The sequence below is a fragment of the Phalacrocorax carbo genome (assembly GCF_963921805.1).
Source record: "Phalacrocorax carbo chromosome W unlocalized genomic scaffold, bPhaCar2.1 SUPER_W_unloc_1, whole genome shotgun sequence".
NCBI classification, from domain to species: domain Eukaryota; kingdom Metazoa; phylum Chordata; class Aves; order Suliformes; family Phalacrocoracidae; genus Phalacrocorax; species Phalacrocorax carbo.
In genome coordinates, this window is record NW_026990243.1 from 403,707 (window position 1) to 423,559 (window position 19,853).

The 19,853-nt window shown below is 43.3% G+C and overlaps 1 protein-coding gene across 3 annotated transcripts; it reads right to left on the minus strand.

The window, feature by feature from the left end:
• Positions 1–2,236: 2,236 nt before the first annotated feature.
• LOC135310813 (hydroxymethylglutaryl-CoA synthase, cytoplasmic-like) lies at positions 2,237–14,618 on the minus strand. Of its 3 annotated transcripts, none has more exons than XM_064439807.1 (10): positions 14,499–14,618; positions 8,969–9,426; positions 8,487–8,612; positions 7,775–7,939; positions 6,874–7,042; positions 6,593–6,763; positions 4,876–4,982; positions 4,410–4,535; positions 3,962–4,125; positions 2,237–3,511 (listed from the first exon to the last, which is right to left on the minus strand). In XM_064439807.1, exons 2-10 carry the CDS (start codon positions 9,414–9,416, stop codon positions 3,419–3,421), a joined length of 1,569 nt encoding a protein of 522 aa, XP_064295877.1. In that variant the 5' UTR covers positions 9,417–9,426; positions 14,499–14,618; the 3' UTR covers positions 2,237–3,418. The 3 variants fall into 3 exon arrangements, with proteins under 3 accessions (XP_064295877.1, XP_064295876.1, XP_064295878.1); XM_064439806.1 differs by having other exon boundaries at positions 14,532–14,613; XM_064439808.1 differs by lacking the exon at positions 14,499–14,618 and adding an exon at positions 11,117–11,173.
• Between the last annotated feature and the right edge of the window lie 5,235 nt (positions 14,619–19,853).

The window sequence follows — 19,853 nt, forward strand, 5'->3', positions numbered from 1 at the left end:
CACTGGAACAGGCTGCCCAGAGAGGTGGCAGAGTCACCATCCCTGGAGATGTTCAAAAAACATGTAAATATGGCACTTTAGGACATGGTTTAGGAGACATGGTTGGACTGGATCTTAGAATTATTAAGGTTAGAAGAGACCTGTATGACTCTAAATGTGGAGCCTCTCATATACTTGTTTGCCCCTTGCTCCAGAAACTTGGTGTAGCTAGTGCAAAAACTCAAGTAAAACAGGTAAGAGATCATTTGTTGATATGATTATTTTTTTTTTAATAAAGATGAAATATTATCACACTTAACATGCTTGAGAGATTCACAGTACAGGCATAGAACAGCTAATTTTTTTTTTATTTTTTTTTTTTTTGAGAAGTTTTACCTTAGCTTGACACAACTTTACCATTGCAAATCAGGGCAGTTTTTGCAGGGGAGTAAAATTTAAACAGAAAACAGGTAGAGAAGAATTTGCAGTTGTTTAGATTACTAAAACTTCTTCAGCAAATTAAACCTGATAAAAACGTATATTGGAGCCTTTTTAAATTTTGCTTAAAGAAATAGCAATGCTGTTTTTGACCATGGTTCCCAGTTTGTCACAATTCAGAAAGGCAGGTTAGGATATGCATGTGTGGTTGCAATTGCCAGTGCATAGCTGGTTGGGCTACCGTCTACTAACCTTCTGACACCTTCCATTACTTGTACAATTCTGATGGTCTAGAACTGCTTGGACTCCCATTGCACTCAAAAAAAAAAAAATTGAGGCGAGAGAAGCATACTCCAAAACTCATGTAGTTTTAAATTCTTGCTTTAGCACCAAGTATCACACTAAGTTGAATACAATCAGTAACAAAATCTGCTTATATACTGAGCATTACAGGCTTGTACTAATTTCTGCCATACTACTACTGCCAGCACAAAGCTGATTTTGATACTCTTGACTGCTGCAAGTTCAAAGTTGGATAGCCTGACACTTCCAATTGTTCTGAGCATCACCAAGATGTAGACGCTCCTACCTTCAGCTTTAATTAGATATCTTATAGTTTAATTTTCAATATCATCAGCTCCAATGCAAACAGTGGAAGAGTACAGTAGCTGTGCTTCTTTGAAGGGGCACAGTTGAAATGCCTAAGCTAAGAGGAAAAGCCTATATGATTTTTAGTTAAGGCAAGTAAACCAATACAAGGTTTAGAGAGGTACAGCTGGTGCTTTCAAATTTGAGGGCAGGGATGCCTTATCTATTATGGGGACTGATGAGATGATCAGTTGACTTTAAAAGGAATAATTAATGTAAATGAGTAACAGAATGACACCCATGGGAATCTGGACTCAGTGAGGCTCAGGTAAGTACACAAGAACCAATCCCCTTTCACAGTTTGAGAAGGGGATAAAACAATACCATCTTTCATAAGATGGTAATAAGATGAATTCTATTTCATAAGCTGGGAATGAGTTCCTCCACTATAAACAGTTTCCACCTGAAAACATTTAAGTTATCTTGAAAGATATTCCTGAAGTAAGCTTCCCACCAGCCTAAGTAACCCTTTCTTTCCACTTTTGTAATGGAATGATATTAAGAAGAAAGATGCAGAAGATCCACACAGATCATGAACCCACAACTTCAGGTTTTCACAAGGACAGTTTCCTCTTTCTTTCCTGTTAAAGAAAAATGCATCCTGAAAACCCAACAAGTCAGCACTACTTTAACAGGTTTCAGTTATCTCAAACTTTATTTTAATAAAGGATCGGCCTCACAGAAAGCGAGGTCCATGCGGTTAAATTTTTGTGCCAGTAGCTCACTTCTTGGCTTGTCCACTGCCAGCAATGGACTTCGTTTCATGGCAATATTTTTTTCTCCTAGTACCAAGATAAGTTTCACAAGGACAATCTAAACAAAAATATTTGCAAACACTATCTTAATGCATCACTGCTCCATTGTTTTCAACAGAATAAATTGATTAACACTAATCAGTTTGTAAAACAACTATTTTACGAAGGGTTGACTGTACAGTGTTATGTCACTCACTAGGATTTGATAATACAAATGCTACATTTTTGTGCGTAATGAAGTTTCAACAGGCAAGTCCTTTTTTTGCTACTTTATATTTAATAAAGTAGCTTTGTAGAATTAGCAAAGAAATAAAATTCAACAAAACTGCATTCTGTACATTAGCTCAATTTAAATATATATTACAAGCTTACAAGGCTCATGTCATAGTTTATTTCCAGTTTGGGCTTTTAAAAAAAAAAAAACCAAAAACCAAACCTACCAGAATGGATGCCCAATTAGCATTGTATATCTACCACTTGCAGAACAGACAGTTTTTAGCTTGCATTTTGGGGGGGGATGGGGGGACGACCCCACTCCTACAACATTATTGATAGCGAGGAAGACTTCAAAGTACAAGCCAAATTCTAAGTTAGAAATAGTCTCTTGGAAATTATATAAAAGAATAGCAAGAGGCCAGAGGTCCAGATAAAGTGATCTTCCTCCCTTCCTTAGTTTGCCAATTAAAACAGCTCCATAATATCCAGAAGCTTTATTTGAAAATTCTGCTGCCTTAAGTACTTCTATTACAGTTAAACAATCCTGAAAGATGCCAAATCAAGGAACCCAAGAATTATACCCTTTTTGTTCTTTAGAAAAAAAAAAAACAAACTACCACCTCCTTTCTTGTTCCTCTTTCATCCCAGGCTGCTGTGATTTATAACGCAGGTATAAAACAGGTAATACAGATGTTTGGAGTAATCACATAGTAACTAACACAGTAGGTCAGAGTTTCTTGGAAAAAACACACCACCTGTCAGTCTAGCCATTCTTGATCCAGTCCTTTTGATAGGGGAGAGAGATTCTATTCCAGTAATATTACTTGGTTCTATACCTTTCCCAAAGCAGTGGTGTGACGGGAAGTAGACTGGGAAAAGAAAGGGAAGGTGATAAAGGGAAAGACAAGTGCAATATTCAGAAGACTGACTGCTTACTGTCAAGGCACTGAGAACCCTAACATTAAAAGCTTGGGCTGTTTTGCCACCCACTTTTGAGTGAAAGCAGAAAAAAGCTAACAGTGTAGGTTTCAAGTCATTTTACATGGGGGGGAAAAAAAAGGCAAGAAACTTTTTTTTTTTTTGCTACAAAGACCTTGTAATAGATTACAGCTACTATGCAGCCATTAAATTCAGATGTGTTAAGGAATCCACAAAGCCCCTGGCAAGTTCCACCATCTCCAGTATGTTCATGATTTTAGTGTTCTGAAAATACTGTAAGTATCAGCACAATGTATTACAACAAATCTTTTCAAGGAGTTTAAACAGTTTTTCCATGCTCCAATGACGTATTACTGTACACTGAAATTTCAGTACTACCATGGATCCTTTCTCTCTCACCCTACCCTCACATCTTTTTTCATTCCCTACCTCACAGAGGCATCTTAATGCTCCCCATTGGAAATGGCAACAGTAACACCTTCAGATTCTGCTGTTGCAGGTATTCTTGGCACCTTCTTAACAGGGCTTGGGATCTGCTAAGGAGGGGAGAACACAAACAAACAAGAAAACCCACACAAAACACACATACACACACACCCCCGTCCCCCCCCCCCTAAAACAAAGCATTAAAATATGGTTTTCTAGTTCACAAACATTCATACTCCATGGCTAGTCCAGCTCTCAAGTAACATCCATGCTACACTGGACAGCTTGGTCTTAAGTCATTCAAATCTGTCATGCATCATGCAAACTGATTATGTGAAGAGAGCCCGTTTGTTCTTGTTTCATCCTTGTGCAGTTTTGTTCTTATGATGAAATGTATTTGTTTAAAAATACCATGCTAACTTTAACTTCTGGCTTACATTTTTAATAAGTTATATCAAGTACTTTGTTAACCACTTCCTCTTTTAACATATGTGCACGTGCTAAGACAAACACAAACTGTTCCACAACTTATATCAAACTGAAGAGTGCCGAGTGTTCACCTCATGAACAATGCCTGGGTGGACAACTTCAACTCCTGCCTCCAGAGGCCCACCACCCATGAGTGGGCGCCGTGCATAAGTTCTTCTGTGTTTTTCATCCACATGCACAAGGTACCATGTTCCTTCGAAGAGATCTTCTACTGAAGACTGTGGAATGTAGTTGGCTGTAAAAAAAAAAAGCCAACACCACACTGTTAGTTGGTGCCTGGTAAGAGTTTTCTACAACGCAGGCCTTTGCGGTTTGGGAGCAGTAAGAAGGAAAAACCAAGTCTGCGTTTTCATTTCAGCCATACTGGGCCAATGAACACAAGCTATAGAAAAGCACTTTATAAGCTAAGTGTTAGACATTTCCTTTATTCTACACCTTAATCACTTAAAGTCATGCAAATTAAGTGATGAGTATTTTGCTGTAGGACTAGGAATTATTTATATTTTATGACATTCTTACCCAAATTATGTGTTTCCTGTCTAATCTTCATGTTTTCAGCAAAGACATCAGGTGCAATGCATTTTCTTGAGTCAAGTCTTGTTTTAAGATCAGAAAGGCTGGTAGTTATTTTGTCCAGTGCAGAACCTACAATACAAAACCATCATGTAAGGCAACACCAGTGCTGAGAACCACACACTAGCATGTCAGCATTTCAAGCCCATTCAAAATATTTTGCATTAGAGAAGCTAAAGTTTTAGTCATTTAAAAATATTCCCAATTACTCAAGCAAAATGCTTTAAGCATTTGAAGAATATTATCTATTTGCCCAAAAAGACACTTAAAACATTCCCTGGAGCTGGAACATCTTCAGTTTGACACTACTGTCATTAGGCATTGTTCTGCAGGTTTGCTTATGCTGGTGGGCATAACAAAGCATTTAGAGGTGAGCTGCGCAAGGGAGTTAACGTCTCTTCCTTTCACTCACCAGGAGTGGCATCCTGTGTAACTCTGATGGAATACAGTGTAGCAGCAAAGCCAGAGCCGTATGAGAACACACTAATTCGCTGTCCTGCGAGCTGCTCTGGGGAGTACCTGCAAATCAAGAAACAGTTCTTTAAAGTGAGAATTAAGCCAACATGCCAATTTTAAATAACTAGAAAGCACAGCTAGCTTAGCCAAAAAAAAAAAAAAAAAGAAAAAGCCAGCAAAATTATATTGACTCCAATACACACTTCATGTGTTAATGCATAAATAATGACTTTTTAAAACAGGTTTTCAAAACACTGCTGTTTGAAAAATCATTGTCTAAGCTACCTAAAAGCAAAAGAGAACAAAGAAATGCTCTGAATAGGATTACCCAGAAGACAGCCAATTTTCATTCTTAAGTGACCTAAAGCCTAAAACAAACTATCACATCTTAGAATGCAAAAATCACAATAAAGAAAAAGGACCCAAGAGGAATGGTTTAATTTGAACTTAACATGATTTTGTAAAAGCCTGTCATGGGGGGGAAGGGGGTACCACAAACCAACAAAAACACACCACACACCCCCAACCCAGAAACCACACCATACACAACAATTTAAGTAAATACTAATCTAATTTAATTTGGCTTTGCTTATTATTACTGGGCAATGAATGGATTGAGAGCAGCCCTGCAGAGGAGGGCTGGGGGGTACTGGTGGATGAAAAACTGCATATGACCCATCAACATACACCTGCAGCCCAGGAAGTAAAGCATATCCTAGGCTACATCAAAAGAAGCGCAGCCAGCAGGTTGAGGGAAGTGATTCTGCCCCTCTGCTCTGCTCTTGAGAGACCCCACCTGGAGTGCTGTGTTCAGCTCTGGGGCCCCCAGCCTAAGACAGACATGGACCAGCTCGAGCAGGTCCAGAGGAGGGCCAAAGATGATCATGGGGCTGGAGCACCTGTCCTATGAGGACAGGCTGAGAAATTTGGGGTTGTTTAGCCTGGAGAAGATAAGGCTGTGGGGAGACCTTATAGCAGCCTTTCAATACTTAAGGGGGCCTACAGGAAATATGGGGAAGGACTCTATCAGGGAGTGTGGTGATAGGATATGGGGTAATGGTTTTAAACTGAGAGAGGGTAGATTTAGATATTAGGAAGAAATTCTTTACTGTGAGGGTGGTGAGACACTGTAACAGGTTGCCCAGAGAAGCTGCAGACACCCCCCTCCCTGGAAACATTCAAGGCCAGGTTGGATGGGGCTCTGAGCAACCTGATCTAGTGGAAGGTATCCCTGCCCATAGCAGGGGGTGAGTGTGTGTGTGGAACTAGATGATCTTTAAAGTCCCTTCCAACCCAGACCATTCTGTGATTCTATGATTGTAGTGGTACAGAAAAGGCATTCAGATTCTCTTTTCCACAGGGGTGTTTGGGGTGGGTGGGGTGCATTTGTTTTGAGGCTGGGAAAAGATACCTCACCTTACAAATAAAATCCTACTTTGGAAAGCATTAAGCTGCTGTTTCAGATCAGCTTCTGATGCAGAAATTTTCAATCTGCTTGTCACTTGAACTAATTGTGTATGTGGAATACTTTTCTAGCTTTAGTCTTGCTACTTAAGGCAATCTAATAGGAAAAAGTTTGCTAGATAGTGCTTTTACAGAAGGCTTTCTGAAATGAAAACTTTTTATGCACTTACATATAAAAAGCTATTACTTTTTTCCAATTTTATGCTTACTGGGCTAGAAGAGAGGCAAGGCAACCATAGACTGAAGGGGTATACATATTTCCATTCTGATTGGATACAAGTAACGAAGCTTTGGTTTTCTGATTGAAGAGCTCTGCACTGGCTTTCATAAAAGCTTTTTCCACATCTCTGTCAAAATACGTATCTTCAAGTTTTACATCCCTATTAAAAAAGGTTCAGAAATAGTTACTAAAATGGCAGCAAGGAAAAACTCCTTGGATGTTTAACAAATCAAGGACTACCTGAATAAGGAAGACAGCAGCCATTCTCACCTGAAAGCTTCCAAACCACTGAAAACACCATTTGCTGTTTCTACATTCTGGTCACCAAGAAAGTCATTCAGCAATAGTCTAGCCACAGATTTCTGTACCAGTTTACAGTAGGGAGAATGAAAGATCATGAATCCAAAGTCGTTCAAGGTAAAACGTCTATCTGTCCCCTCTGGAAGTAGCAGAAATGTTGTGTTACAACTTATGTTTAGTACTCACTTCAAGTATTAAAACAAAATAGGGGGATGGCAGGATACCAGTCATCATAACATCAGCATACAAAAGAAAAAAAAAAAAAGACAGCTGTAAGACTAACTCTTGCTGGCAAGCTCATTTGACACACTGCTGCTACTTCTATTTAAAAATTAGTTTCTTACTGATCTTGCGCACCAGCTAATAATGTTTGCCCTTCTTCTAGAAGAAAAAGTTATAAGATTAACAGAATCTCAGTATTTCTATCCAGCATTTTGAAATAATAAGTAGTCTACTTCATCTAACCATCTAATCTTCAAACCTATGCTTCTTAATACAGAAGAAGCAATTACTAAACATATGGGGGGTAAAAAAAGAAAAAAATCAGTATCCTTATACAACATGTAAATATTAACCTCAATATCTTAAGAGCCTTGGTAGAGAAGGGAATGACACACTTTTAAGCAAGGTGATATACATTATACCAATAAAAGCTTGTAGAGACTGCTGCTTATTGACTATCAGGTACTTAGCCATACCAGAACAGAAATAAGACATTTCTTTACAGGAGAGTGCAAACATTTCAAATGTCTCAGAACACACAAACACAAATAAAGGGACCATGTACTAGTCTTACTTGATAATACATTGTCTGTGTAGCTACACGTTCTAGTATTTGCCAGATCTTGCAGTATCTCATGAGACTACATACCCTTTTGCCACTGGGTGTGGATTTTGTTGCGATAGACAGTGTAGCAGCGATCTAATGCACTGAGGTAGCACTGTATAGATAGTTTACCATCAACCACAGGATATTCAGAGACCATATCTGGTTTATAGAAGTCATATGCATGCTGCATGTGGATTCCACGCAACCCTGATGGAGAGGAATTGTCAAAAGTTGAAAATTACTTTATTCGGCTACTTTGAGTCAGTTTGAAAATATTGCTTAACACATGGAAAACAATATTTGGCCTCATTCAAGCAGGTTTTCATAGCACTTCAGGTCCTTTAAGGAAACATTTCACACAGTTCTCAATCACCTGTTACCCAAGTACAGTAGGACTGAGCATGACAAACACAAGTAACAAACTGTTTTCATCATTTCACCTTGAAAGTAGCACACTGTGTTATTCAGCTCTAAGTCCACTCTGTCAATTTTACTGGAGAATCCCCAACCAAAAAAAAACCCCAAACAAAACCACCACCAAAAAAAACCCAGATAGGAGCATCTCTAAGCTGTTTCTTGCTGCCTCCTCTAACAGGACTTGGCCAAGTTAGCCCAGAACAAGAGAAGACAAAGTACAATTTCTAACATTAGTGGGAGTTAATCCAGCCCTCCAGCAACCCACAAAAACAGGAGACTGGCTTCAGAACGGATCCAGTATCTGGCTAAACAGTATTTGTTTTCTCACAGGACTAACCTCTCTCAAAAATTAAGGGAGCATTTGGACCAACTAGCATAGCAACAGCACCAGCTCCACCTGTTGGCCTGGCATTTCCAGTAGCATACACCGCTATGTCTCCAGCAACAACAAGCGCATAACGACCTGTGAAAAACACAGAAATAAGTATGAAAAGTAGCCAAGAATCTAGCACTTTTTAATATCCATCAGCAATTTTTAGACTTTAGTTATAGATGAGATGACTCCAGGATTAAGGGGCTCTTCAATCCTGGCAGCCACCAAAATTCACAGGAAAAGACCAGTGATTATCTGTGCTATTATTTTTTGCACGTAACTGAACTAGTGGCAAATGCCCAGAGCATTTAAGAAAAAGACTTCGGAAGCATACAAGAGCTTACCCTCTGGGTTTCATATGGTTAAACATGAGCACCATAATTGCCAGGCAGACTACACAAAAACAGAGACTGACACAATTTTTCAAGAAAATACCCTGAACTTACCATCCCAAGAACTGGACTCAATCCAATTAATAGCATTAAAAAGAGCAGCAGTGCCTCCATAGCATGCATTCATGGTGTCAATTCCTTCTACATCCATATTACCAGATTCTTCAAAGAGTTGCATCAGGACAGTCTTTACAGATTTTGATTTATCAATTATTGTCTCCGTCCCAACTTCTAATCTCCCGATACAATTGTAAGAAAGGCTGTGCCTCTCCATGAGCTTCTGAACCACAGTCAAACAGAGAGAATTTATATCTTCCCGGTCAGAGCAGAATCCCATCTTTGACTGGCCTAACCCAATGGTGTATTTGCCAGCATTCACACCATCATACTTCTCCAGCTCTGTCTGGTCAACATACTGAGAGGGAAAATAGATTTCTAGTGCAACAATTCCCACATCTTTGGGCCAGCAGGATTCAGCATTCACTGGAAGGGATCCAGGCATCGTGGTAAATCTAAGAAAAAAGAAAACCACAAAAAACAGCCGATTTATTCACATCTGTTTTTAGATACTTACTTCATACATACTTTAATTTTCTGTAGATTTATAGAAAAGGTTAAGTTTTAGGTATTCTACAAGTTCATTTGCAAAAGACAAGCCTTTGCCTCCAGGTGAAATTTTGGTCTGAGCGTACTGTAAACATCATTAGAAGTTTTATAACATTTTCTATTAAGATAATCTCCAGGGCTGAAATTGTACTTTCGCTTATGAGATGAATATACGTAGCTTAAGCCCAAGTCATTTCACTGAAGCAAAACACATGCTTAACAAATATTAAGCGTTCAAGAAATTAGTCTTAATGTTCATTATTCTACTTTTGCTTATATGCAAAGTCTCAATTTTATACAACCAAACTGGAAACACAGGGTGTTTTTTGTTTTTATTTTTTTTTTTTAATAATATTGCTAGTTGAGACATTAAGTTTAAAATTTATCCTTAACAGGAAATCTCAGCCTTAAAACAGGCCAGGACTTTTCAAATTTGTTTCTATTTTTAAACTAAGTACTCTAAGTTGTTTCATTTTGTTTATACTTGCAACAAAGAGAAGTATTTTTTGGTGTGGCTTTTTTTGGTATTTTTGGTTGGGTTTTTTAAGCATACTCTGTTTTGGCATGCCTGAACACTGGAACTTTTAACACCAGGGCTGGAAGAATATTTCACAGGCCGAGATAAACACACAGGGATTCTTCCTGATAGAGTTAAAACAAGAAAACTTGGTCTAACTTTGCCGTCACTAATCTAGGATATATTATATCCTATTACTTTAACCCTATCTGTATTACACAGACAGGCACCATCTTCCTGTACTTTTACTTACATCCTTACAGAACAGTTGTCCCTTTTGTGCCCAGCTGCACCACCACATTAACCTTACCCAGCTTCTTCCATAAAAAATGAAAAAGAGCCTCACAATGAGCTGTATAAAGGAATAAAGTCTTTCTATACAAGAATGATGACTTTACATGATGCATGTTAAAACAAGTATTAGGAAAACATTAAAAGTGCCTTCTGCTACATGTACAGTTGGATATCAGAGTCTTACGTAAGACCTAAAGTAAGAGCACATGGCTCACCATTCATTTTGATTGCCTCTAACAAAGTTTCAAGCATACCTAATGACACCTAAAATAATCCATTTAAGTATTTTTAGAGCATGTATTCATATTAAAACATGCAAATTGCAGAAGGCTGCTATTTAAAACCGCTTATTGGAGCGCTGCAGAACAGCCATACAGCATAAGATTTCAAGCAAGGTTTCGAGCAAGAAAACTAATTTCGCGTTATTTGCGTGCTTTATTACCACCCCAGGCTCACGATTTCGTATCCGCTCACCCGAAAGCGCAGTGCCCGCAAACGCCCCACTACAACGTCCGGATAAAACCGAGCGCCGCAACTGAACGGAATTCTTTTTCCTAATCCATCCCATTGTGAAGCCCCTCAGCTCAGACGATCACGCCGCAGGCTACAGCGCCCGGCCTGCCACCCCGCTCCCCCCGCCGAGCCAGCCCCGCAACGCTGCTAAGGGCACTGAGGGCGCCCCCACGCCCCAAGGTAACCCGGCCAGGGAGACCGCGAGGAGCCACCGGGGTGGAGGTGTCGCGCGCGCGCCCCCCCCCCCCCGCGGCCGCGACCTCGGTACTTACGTTTCGGAATCCCACGGCTTGCTCTCGGCGCGGGAGCCGCGCTTGTGCGCGACGGCGTCCGGCAAGGGCAGGGGCAGGCGGGCAGCACGCAGGCGCGGAATGCCCGCATCACCCCAGCAACACCCACCCCCCCAGGTGGGGCTCCGGCCGCAGCGCTCCAGCCATGCCAGCCCGGCCCAGCCCACACTCCCGTGGGGCTGGGCGGGCGTTCACCTGCGGACTCCCCCCATTCTAACGGGGTCCCTCGAGGTGAAGGCAACATTGTTGTCTTAAGCGCCCTGCACAACAAAACCAGCAGCACCACCATGGAGGCAAACCCAATAAAAATTTGAAATAAAACCCACCAGCATCCAAAATTCCTGTTTTTGACAGTCCCTGACCACAGACTACTCCATTCTGCAGGCACCTCACCTCTATTAGCATTTCATTCTTAAAGTTTCTCAAATGCTTTTAAGTTGCACCCTTTTGCACACCTAAGCCATGGCAGTAAGGGCAAGCAGTACCATTGCTCTTTTTAAAGTAGCTGGACTACAGAGGGAAGAAAAAAAAAAGGGCAAGGGAGACTAATATCTGCCTCCAGGAAGCTGACCCTGGTGAGCAGGATTAAGGATTTGTCATGGCACAGCAGCAGGTTTACGCTGTGAGAAACAGAGTGGCAGTCACAGCTTTCCTGAAGCCAGGGAAGGGAACACAGTAGCCTGGAGGACCCCCAACACTCCTCCCCCCACCCCAGGAGCTGCCGGGGCAAGTTCACATCTCTTCTCAGCAACACAACTAGCAAGTTACACACATCCTGGGGACAAGGAGCAGCGCTGAGCTTCAGACCCAGCTCCAAGAACTGCATTTTACCCCAAATCTGCACAGGCACTGAAGAGAACAAGGGTTGTTTCCTGCTCTGTATGAATGCAGACACACTACTGACAGTGAGATTCCCAAGGTCCCAGCTGAGAAAAGGACCTTGGGGTCCAGCCCTCTTTGTGGCATAAAACACCTCCCTTTCTTTGAAAGGGGACAAAAAGGAAATACAGACTGGCAGACTTCAAGCAGGTCCCAACTCAGCATGGGGTCTGGCAGCCACCCTAAGGCTGGGTCTTCTACCCATAGCAGAGCTTGGTTCTGCTCCAAGAGCCAGAAAGATGAAAGTTAGAAGCTACAGAGACTTAGATGCTTAATTTTAATTAAGTCATATACTAAAGGACAATGCACGACAGCACATGATGGACTTGACCTGTAGCAGCCATAGAACAAGAGCGGTTTTTAACCAGGCAGTGAATTATTAGGAAATTCAGTATGCCAAAAGGATTTGCATTATTGGTGAGGGCTGAGGAAAATGCCCTACTCTGTGCTTGTTCATTACAGAACTTTGAGATCAAAACTGGCATTTAACTCCATACTACTTGATGCAGTTCTCATCAGAAAACTTTTTGCAGAAGACAACTAAAGGGAGACTTTCCATTGTATTCACATGGCTCACCCAAATAAACCCAATATAGCAGCAGTCAGGGCTATCAGGTTATACCAGAATGAAAAACATTGCTTTATAAACTTGCTCTGATCACTTAAGATAATGGGACACATGACGCCTTAAGTCAGTTAGTCATTAACGGGGGGGGGGGGGGGGGGAGGAGGAATTGTTTATTTGATGCAAAACAAAAAGCCTTTCATCCTCTTGGTCAAACTGCAAGATCCCATCACTGAGTTTTTGCTGAAAATGAAAAAGTACTCAAAAGTACTATTTCTTTTAAAACACTGAGAAGCCAAAATGCTTTAATATAAAGAGATGAGAAGCCTGCCTTGTTTTGCATCCCCTTAAGATTCTGTAAGGAATGAGGAGCAGCATATAACAGCCACGACTTTCTGCTAGTGCTTCCAGATACCAGAAATGCATTCTCCCACAACAACTGGGAGCTTTCACTGTCTTTATTAATAATTTGAGAATGTTCTGTCAATTAGAAAATAATGAAGTTAAATTATTAAGTTTTTAATTCATACAAAACACTTGACTGAAAGTTAGAAAATGAAACCCAAGTCTGCTAGCTACAAGTAATACATTTGGCAATTCCCTTCAGCTTTTTATTTCTGGAGGAATTGTAGAACAGACTTTGCTCATGAAAACAAAGCCACTTCAGGCTGTTTTTTAGAAGTTAAACAGTGATGATCTGGTAGCTTCAGTTACAACATCATTTAAATAAATCTAGTTATTCCCACACAGCTAAAACGCCTATAGGTATCGAGTGCAAGTACACGCAAAACACTTGTCACACCACGAGAGTTCACTGCTTTTACCCGGATTGCTGCAACTCGCCACAGCATGGACCACGCATGAACATCACCACGTTCACCCCCACTCACCTCTGAGCCAAGAGTGAGACTAAGTGAGAAACAAGCAAACAGCGTAAAAAACCCACCAAACTGCAGAAGACAGTATCTTTAATTCACCCATAAAGATTTATCTGAAGCGTCTCTCCCCGCAGGGGTCAGCGTGCCACTAGGATCCGAAGCACCCTCCCTCCGAGTTTAGCCCCAAGCACATCCGAGACCGAGACTCCATTAGCAACACGGATGGGCTGGCAGGAAGCCCACACTTGTACAACAAACGCTATTACGAAGGAAAACGATGGCATCCCTGGGGGCAGCACCAGGCTGCCTTTATCCTGCGCAATGAGGGTGATGGCATGGCATGGCATGGCACGCACGCCCCCCGCCCCGGCTTGGGTGGGCGCCTCTGTCGCGACAGAGACGATTAAGGGACACGTCTAGGGCGCCGGCGCTTTCAGGGTTCGTTAGGTACACTCCGCAGGCGGGGAGATAGCCCGGAGGAGTCCCGCAGCAACAGCCCGCAGGGCCTCGCTGCGCGGGGCAGCTGCAGGGACGCGCCCACCACAGCTTCACCCAGCTAGGGTGCTTCTTTCGGGGGGGGCGGGGGCGCAGCACGCGAGACAGCACCCAAGGTCCTCCAATACCAGGGCTACGGGATCTTTCACGATGCATTTTGCCTCGCCAGCTACACCGGGCGAGAGCAGCGCCGCATGCAGCGGCCACACCACGGGCACTGCTCGATGATGCTCCAGGCAGCGCCCAGCGCGGTTTGCAGGCTAACACCTACCTTAAGTGGCACTCAGAAACGCTCCCTCCCCCCCCCCCCTTTTTTTTTTTCTCCTCTCCACTGCAGGTACTACTTCAAACGCACTTACGTCCACTGAAAACATCGCTCCCAGCTACGCCGACCTATCTCCACGCCCTACGGGCAGCTCCAGCTCCACGCGGTGCCACAGACCCAGCCCCCCACCCCTGTAAGGAGAGACAGGAGACGCCGCCTGGCGCTGAGGCGATGGCACACACTGCCCAACCCAAGGACTTCCAGGAGCCGAACCACCCTCACCTATCCGAGGCGATAGCTCCCGATATCGCTTACAACTTCACACCTTCGCTCACATGCACAAGGAGAAAACTCAGTAGGCTGGCACGCAGCGCCTTTAAACAGCCCCGCCGCCAGGGCTCCGGCCAGCACCCTGAGCGGCAGCCCCCGCGGCCAATCACAGCTGCCGTCGCCCAGGTCCCGCCCGCCGGGCGGCGGAGACGGCGGGGGAAATGGTGTGAGAAAGTGACGCAGCGTGGCTAGAGAGCAGCGCGCCAATGAGGATGCGGCAGAGGCGGTGGACGCTCAACGGGAGTCGAGTGCAGCGCGGGGGCAGCCAATGGGAGCGCGCTGCCGACCGCGGGTGAGAGTAGTACGGCTGCCTGACCGAGGCGAGGCGGCCTCAGCGTTGTCCGGGACTGGGGCTGGGTGCAGAGAGCCACGGGTGAGGGGTTGGGAGGCAGCAGCGGTAGGCTGAGAGGAGCAGTGGGGCTGGTGGGGGTGTTGAGGCCGTGAGGCGCAGGCCGGGGCGAGCAGGAGCCTGCGGGGGCGGGCAGGATGCCCGGTGCCACCCGGTGCGGCAGCCTGTGACGTCTCCTTTGCCTGTAAAACCTACCCTCCGTCCTTCCCTTTGTTGGGCGAGGACGAGGTGCTCGGGGCATGCACGGGGGCTCTGCCACCGAAATTGCTTCACAGAAGATGTGATGTCCTGTCCTACCTGCCCCGAATTCTCCTGTAACAGTCTCTTCCCAGCTTGTTAAATCCAGTGTGCTACGCCCTATCTCATGGCATTGTTATTTGGCAAATTCACAACTAGCTAATGTATGGGTTTCACGTGCAAACCTCTGTAGCCTTTAGGCCCTGTGATGATTTATATGCAGCTAATCCATTGCTGCACAGGTTCCAGAGCACCCCCAGAGGATTCCTTCCTGCTGGTACTGGGAGTACAAATGTTTGTTGCAGATGAGAAATTGCTTGATAAATTCATGCACAAATTTTAAAGCCTGGATAATTTGGTTGTAAAACACTATTCAAGTCAAAGACATATACTCCCTTAGCAACTGGTGTCAGGTTCTGTGACATCTGATTGCTATAGCTAGCAGACAACACCACCGTGCTCACCTCACACAGTATCCGGGCATTACAACCAGGTTATTTCCACCATATTAGGGGCAGGTAAAAATAATGCAAAAGAAAGGGGAAAAACTCTTATTGAAAGTCTTAACTCCTATCCTGTTTCTTCAGTCTGTTTTGAACTTGTAACCGTTCTGCTATCGCCATGTAAAATCACAGCTTTGTTGTATAACTTTGTAGTGCAAGGATTGAGAAATACCGAAAGGGGGAAAACAAAAATTAACTGTTCTATTGCTGAATGCTTATCCAGCTGAAAGTTAATTGTTGCGGAACGCTTATCTAGCCGCTGTGTAAAATAATTAGCAAGGAGGCCTGGAATCCATCTGCGAAGGACAAATTCCTGATAAGGATAGAAAATTGTCTCAAGAACCAGCTAAAACCGACTTTGCAGTTTGGACAAGTGTCAAGAGATAACTGAGTCTGCGCAAAACCAAAAGGTTACTAGCGGTGACAAAGAGGAGCCAGCAGCCTTCATCTTTACGACCCCCGACGACCACCACGAGGAGGCGCTGCGCAAGCTCAGTTGGGAAAGATTTATGGAAATAACTTTTTTTGGCTAATTTTACTACGAAGCGGGGAAAGGTCATGCATATGTATAGGCGTATTGGAAAATCTTATGTATATGTAATGCTTTACTGTATAAATCCAAGACAAACTATCACACGGGCGCGCACAACTTTGGTGGGACTACCCCCCGTGCTGCCCAGCGCTGAATAAACATACCTACTTTACAATCTTACAGATTGTGGAGTCCGCTTTCCGCACGTCGATACTACTGAGAAATTGAGAGAAGTTTTGTTTGCATGTGTCACCCTGCAGTCTTCTAATAAGCTTATGCCAGTCCATGTACAAGCTAGTTCCATTTGTAATTCTGAAAAAAACATGCTGACAAAATGCAAACTCAGTAGGCCATGGAATAGTTACTTCATGTAGACACACTGTATCTTCTGTGCCTACAGACCAAACGGACTTCTTGTTAGAAAAATTGAACTTTGCTCTGGGAATCTAAAACTTCAATTCCTTCTTCTTTTCCCTTCCTACCACAAAAAACAAAACAAGCAAACAAACAAACCCCAAAAAAACCCCAAACCAAAACAACCCAAATCCATAAATGTGTCCTTGTTCTAGACCTCAAAATGGGTTCCTAATGCCATGTTTGGTGGCATAATGTTTCCTCACATTGGGGTACTTTGACTGTTCTGGCTTTAGAGAAGAACAGATGCTCAGGAAGAGATGAAACAGTCCATCTCATTGAATTTGCAGGAGCTTATGTTAGGGCTGTGAGTGCACTCTGAGACTTTGCAACCCCTTGCCCATGCCCTGGGGCCTTAGCTGCCTGTGCATGAGGCCAGCTCCGATACAACGTGTGCAAGTAGCCTGGGATGGGGCTGCAGTGAAAAGAGCTGTGTGACGAGGAGCTGTGAGAAGCCTCCTCGGTGGCCTCTTCCCCTTCAACTTGGGAGCTGCGTTCAAACTTGGGCCCTTGCCTGAGCAGCGCCGTGGATGTGCCTGTGCCTGGCTACATCCCTTGCTGATCCTGACCCACTGACTTGACTTCCCAACTTCACCTCTGGCCTGCCTCATCACTACAGACTTGTCCAAAAATCTGGACTCTTGGCTGACCCTGCTTGCCATCACTGGCCCTGCTCTGCCTTTTTGTTTGGGCACTGTGAGAGTGTGCCCTTGTCGGCAAGGTCACTGCTCTGCCTGCCTTGGTGTCATCTGGCTCACCCTCTCTTGCAGAGCAGCCTGCCCTTGCTGCTCCCTGACAGCCTAAATGTGCTTGCCTGTAACCCTGTACTTAATGGTTGGGTGGGTTTTTTTCCTGATAAATGTCATGTTTGCTTTCAAAATGGTAAAGGCAGAACTGGTTTTTGCGATTGTTTTTTAGTGTGTAGTCAACAATATATGTAAATAGCAATCTTCTGATTTTTATTATATCTTCACAGATCTGATCAAAAAAGATGCCAAAATGACTAAGATTAGCTTGGGGAGATGATCCATATTATTGCTTTCTTTTTCCATGGTACAAGATGATGAATGACTTCCCACAGTCTTTGACATTAACTGTGTTGTAGAAGATAGTATGACATAGACATGCACGAAATCATTGTTATTAAATTAAAATAATGTATTTGCAAAAATAACCCCACCAAATTAACCACCTATAGCCAATAGAACTATAACCGTTTTCTGCTATTGTGTCCGTACCAAAGCACATTTAAGGATTACAACCTGCAGATGATGAAGGAAAGCTGAAAGGTAAAATGTAACAGTTGCTGTTTTTTCAGAATATTAAAACTGAGGTTAAAGACACAATGCAATCCTATTTTTTTTAATAAATCTCTGAAGTTAAGTTCAGAGACCAGGTATCTAATCTACACTGTTATAAAAGCAATGTATTTGTCTCCTAAGGATGTTTCTGGATCCAAATTCTAATTTAAGTGTACATTAAGTCCATCAACTCAATGTTCACGCCAAAAAGTCCAAGCAGTAAAACCTAATTCAGTTGATGTTGCTATGCTCTGATTTGGCATTACTGTAACAGGTACGAACACATCAAAAGATCTTTGTCTAAGTGGACAAACGAGAAAAAGCCAAGAGAGGGATACAAACAGCGCACCAAAGAGATGATCTCTCTGTCACAGCTGCTCACTGGCAGAACAAGATTTGAAAAGGCTTTGCATTTTTACCTGTTTCTTCAGTTATCATTACCAAAACAAAATCTCAGACTAACATTTCCCCTACACCTGGGGCCAAAAATTCAGGACAACGGTTCCCACTTCAGTGCAACCCAACATATAACACTGCTTACAGATGAGGCCCCCAGCCCTGCCAGAAGGATTCAGAGTACCTAGTGTGAGAGTTGAGGAAGTGGGCGAGTCGCAGCCAGAAAGACAGCAAGCAGAAGGGGAGCTGAGCAATAAAAATCAGGTCCTTGTTATAAATGGGCATCAGAGGGGTTCGCAGCCCTGTGAAGGCTAACATGCCACTTGTGTGAGAGAGTGTCTATCAAAGGACAGTCAAAACATCAGTAAAAGAAGAATAACCGAAGAAAGAAACCTAGTTTTATTTCCCACCGAGAAAAAGGAAAAGTTGTGTTAATGAAAATGGAGAAGTATCTTTTCTTTTTGACTTATGTGGGGTTTAATTTTATGAAATAAGCCAGTTTAAGACCAACATAAGCATTTATTGTTATACAATTGCTTTTATAACCCATCTACTTCCATATATATACACACACCCACCCCCTGCAGGCAGAAATAGGTGCACGTGCCCCTGCAACCTCTGCAGTCTCTCTCCATCAGAGGAACCTCCACCATTCTCCCCATTCCCTCACACCTTGTAGGCATCTTGTGCTTGATCATGTGCCACTCCCCCCCTCACCAAGCTCATTAGAAAGACTGAAATCCTCATCTTTTGGGTTGATCCCATATTCTTTCTGGGATGGACCCCTAAAGACAAACATGGATATTTCCTTGATGGAACCTGAGCTCTCACTCTAGGAGTTTACCCAACCAGCCCGCTCCCAGAGCCACCGACCGGAGACAGGTGGGAGCATGGAGAACACCACTCAGCACAGGTCACTGTGGCAGAATATTATAGATCCAAGCAAGCTCCCACATTAATTTAGTCCAACTTCCTTTTCTCCAAGAACAGAGAGAAGAAATAGAGGAAGAACCCACAGGCGTGCCCTAATCTGTGATCCACCCCTAAAAGATCTCACCACAATCTCTAATAGGCAGCCACTGGCTGCATCCAGGGAGCGCTACGAGTTGGCTCACAAGAGAGCCACCTAGCAGGTGGACCATCAGGCTGGGCCAGCGTAAGCGCACTCAAATGCCAGGCAATACCTGTACCAGCGTTTGCATCACAGCAGCAGCTCAGAGGAGTCTTGCAGGGCTGGAAGGAAGAAGGGCTGCACAGAGCCCTCAGCAATGAGATGTAACACCACCCCCAGTCCCAGTCCCAGCTGAGCTGACGCTGACACAGGTCAGGTTCAGCCCAACTGGTGGAGTCTAACATCAACTCCACAGTCTGCAGACTGCATGGGGATTATTGAAAAGAAAATAAATGCACAACAATCAACATAATACAAACTATACTAAGCTAATACGTTAAGACCTGTGAAGTAGAAAATAAAATGGGGGGGAATCCCTTTTATCCTTCTGCAACACTGTATGATAAAAACAGCTAGAGAGAGAGTGAATTAGTCTTTGAATCACACAGAAACTTGCATTAAAA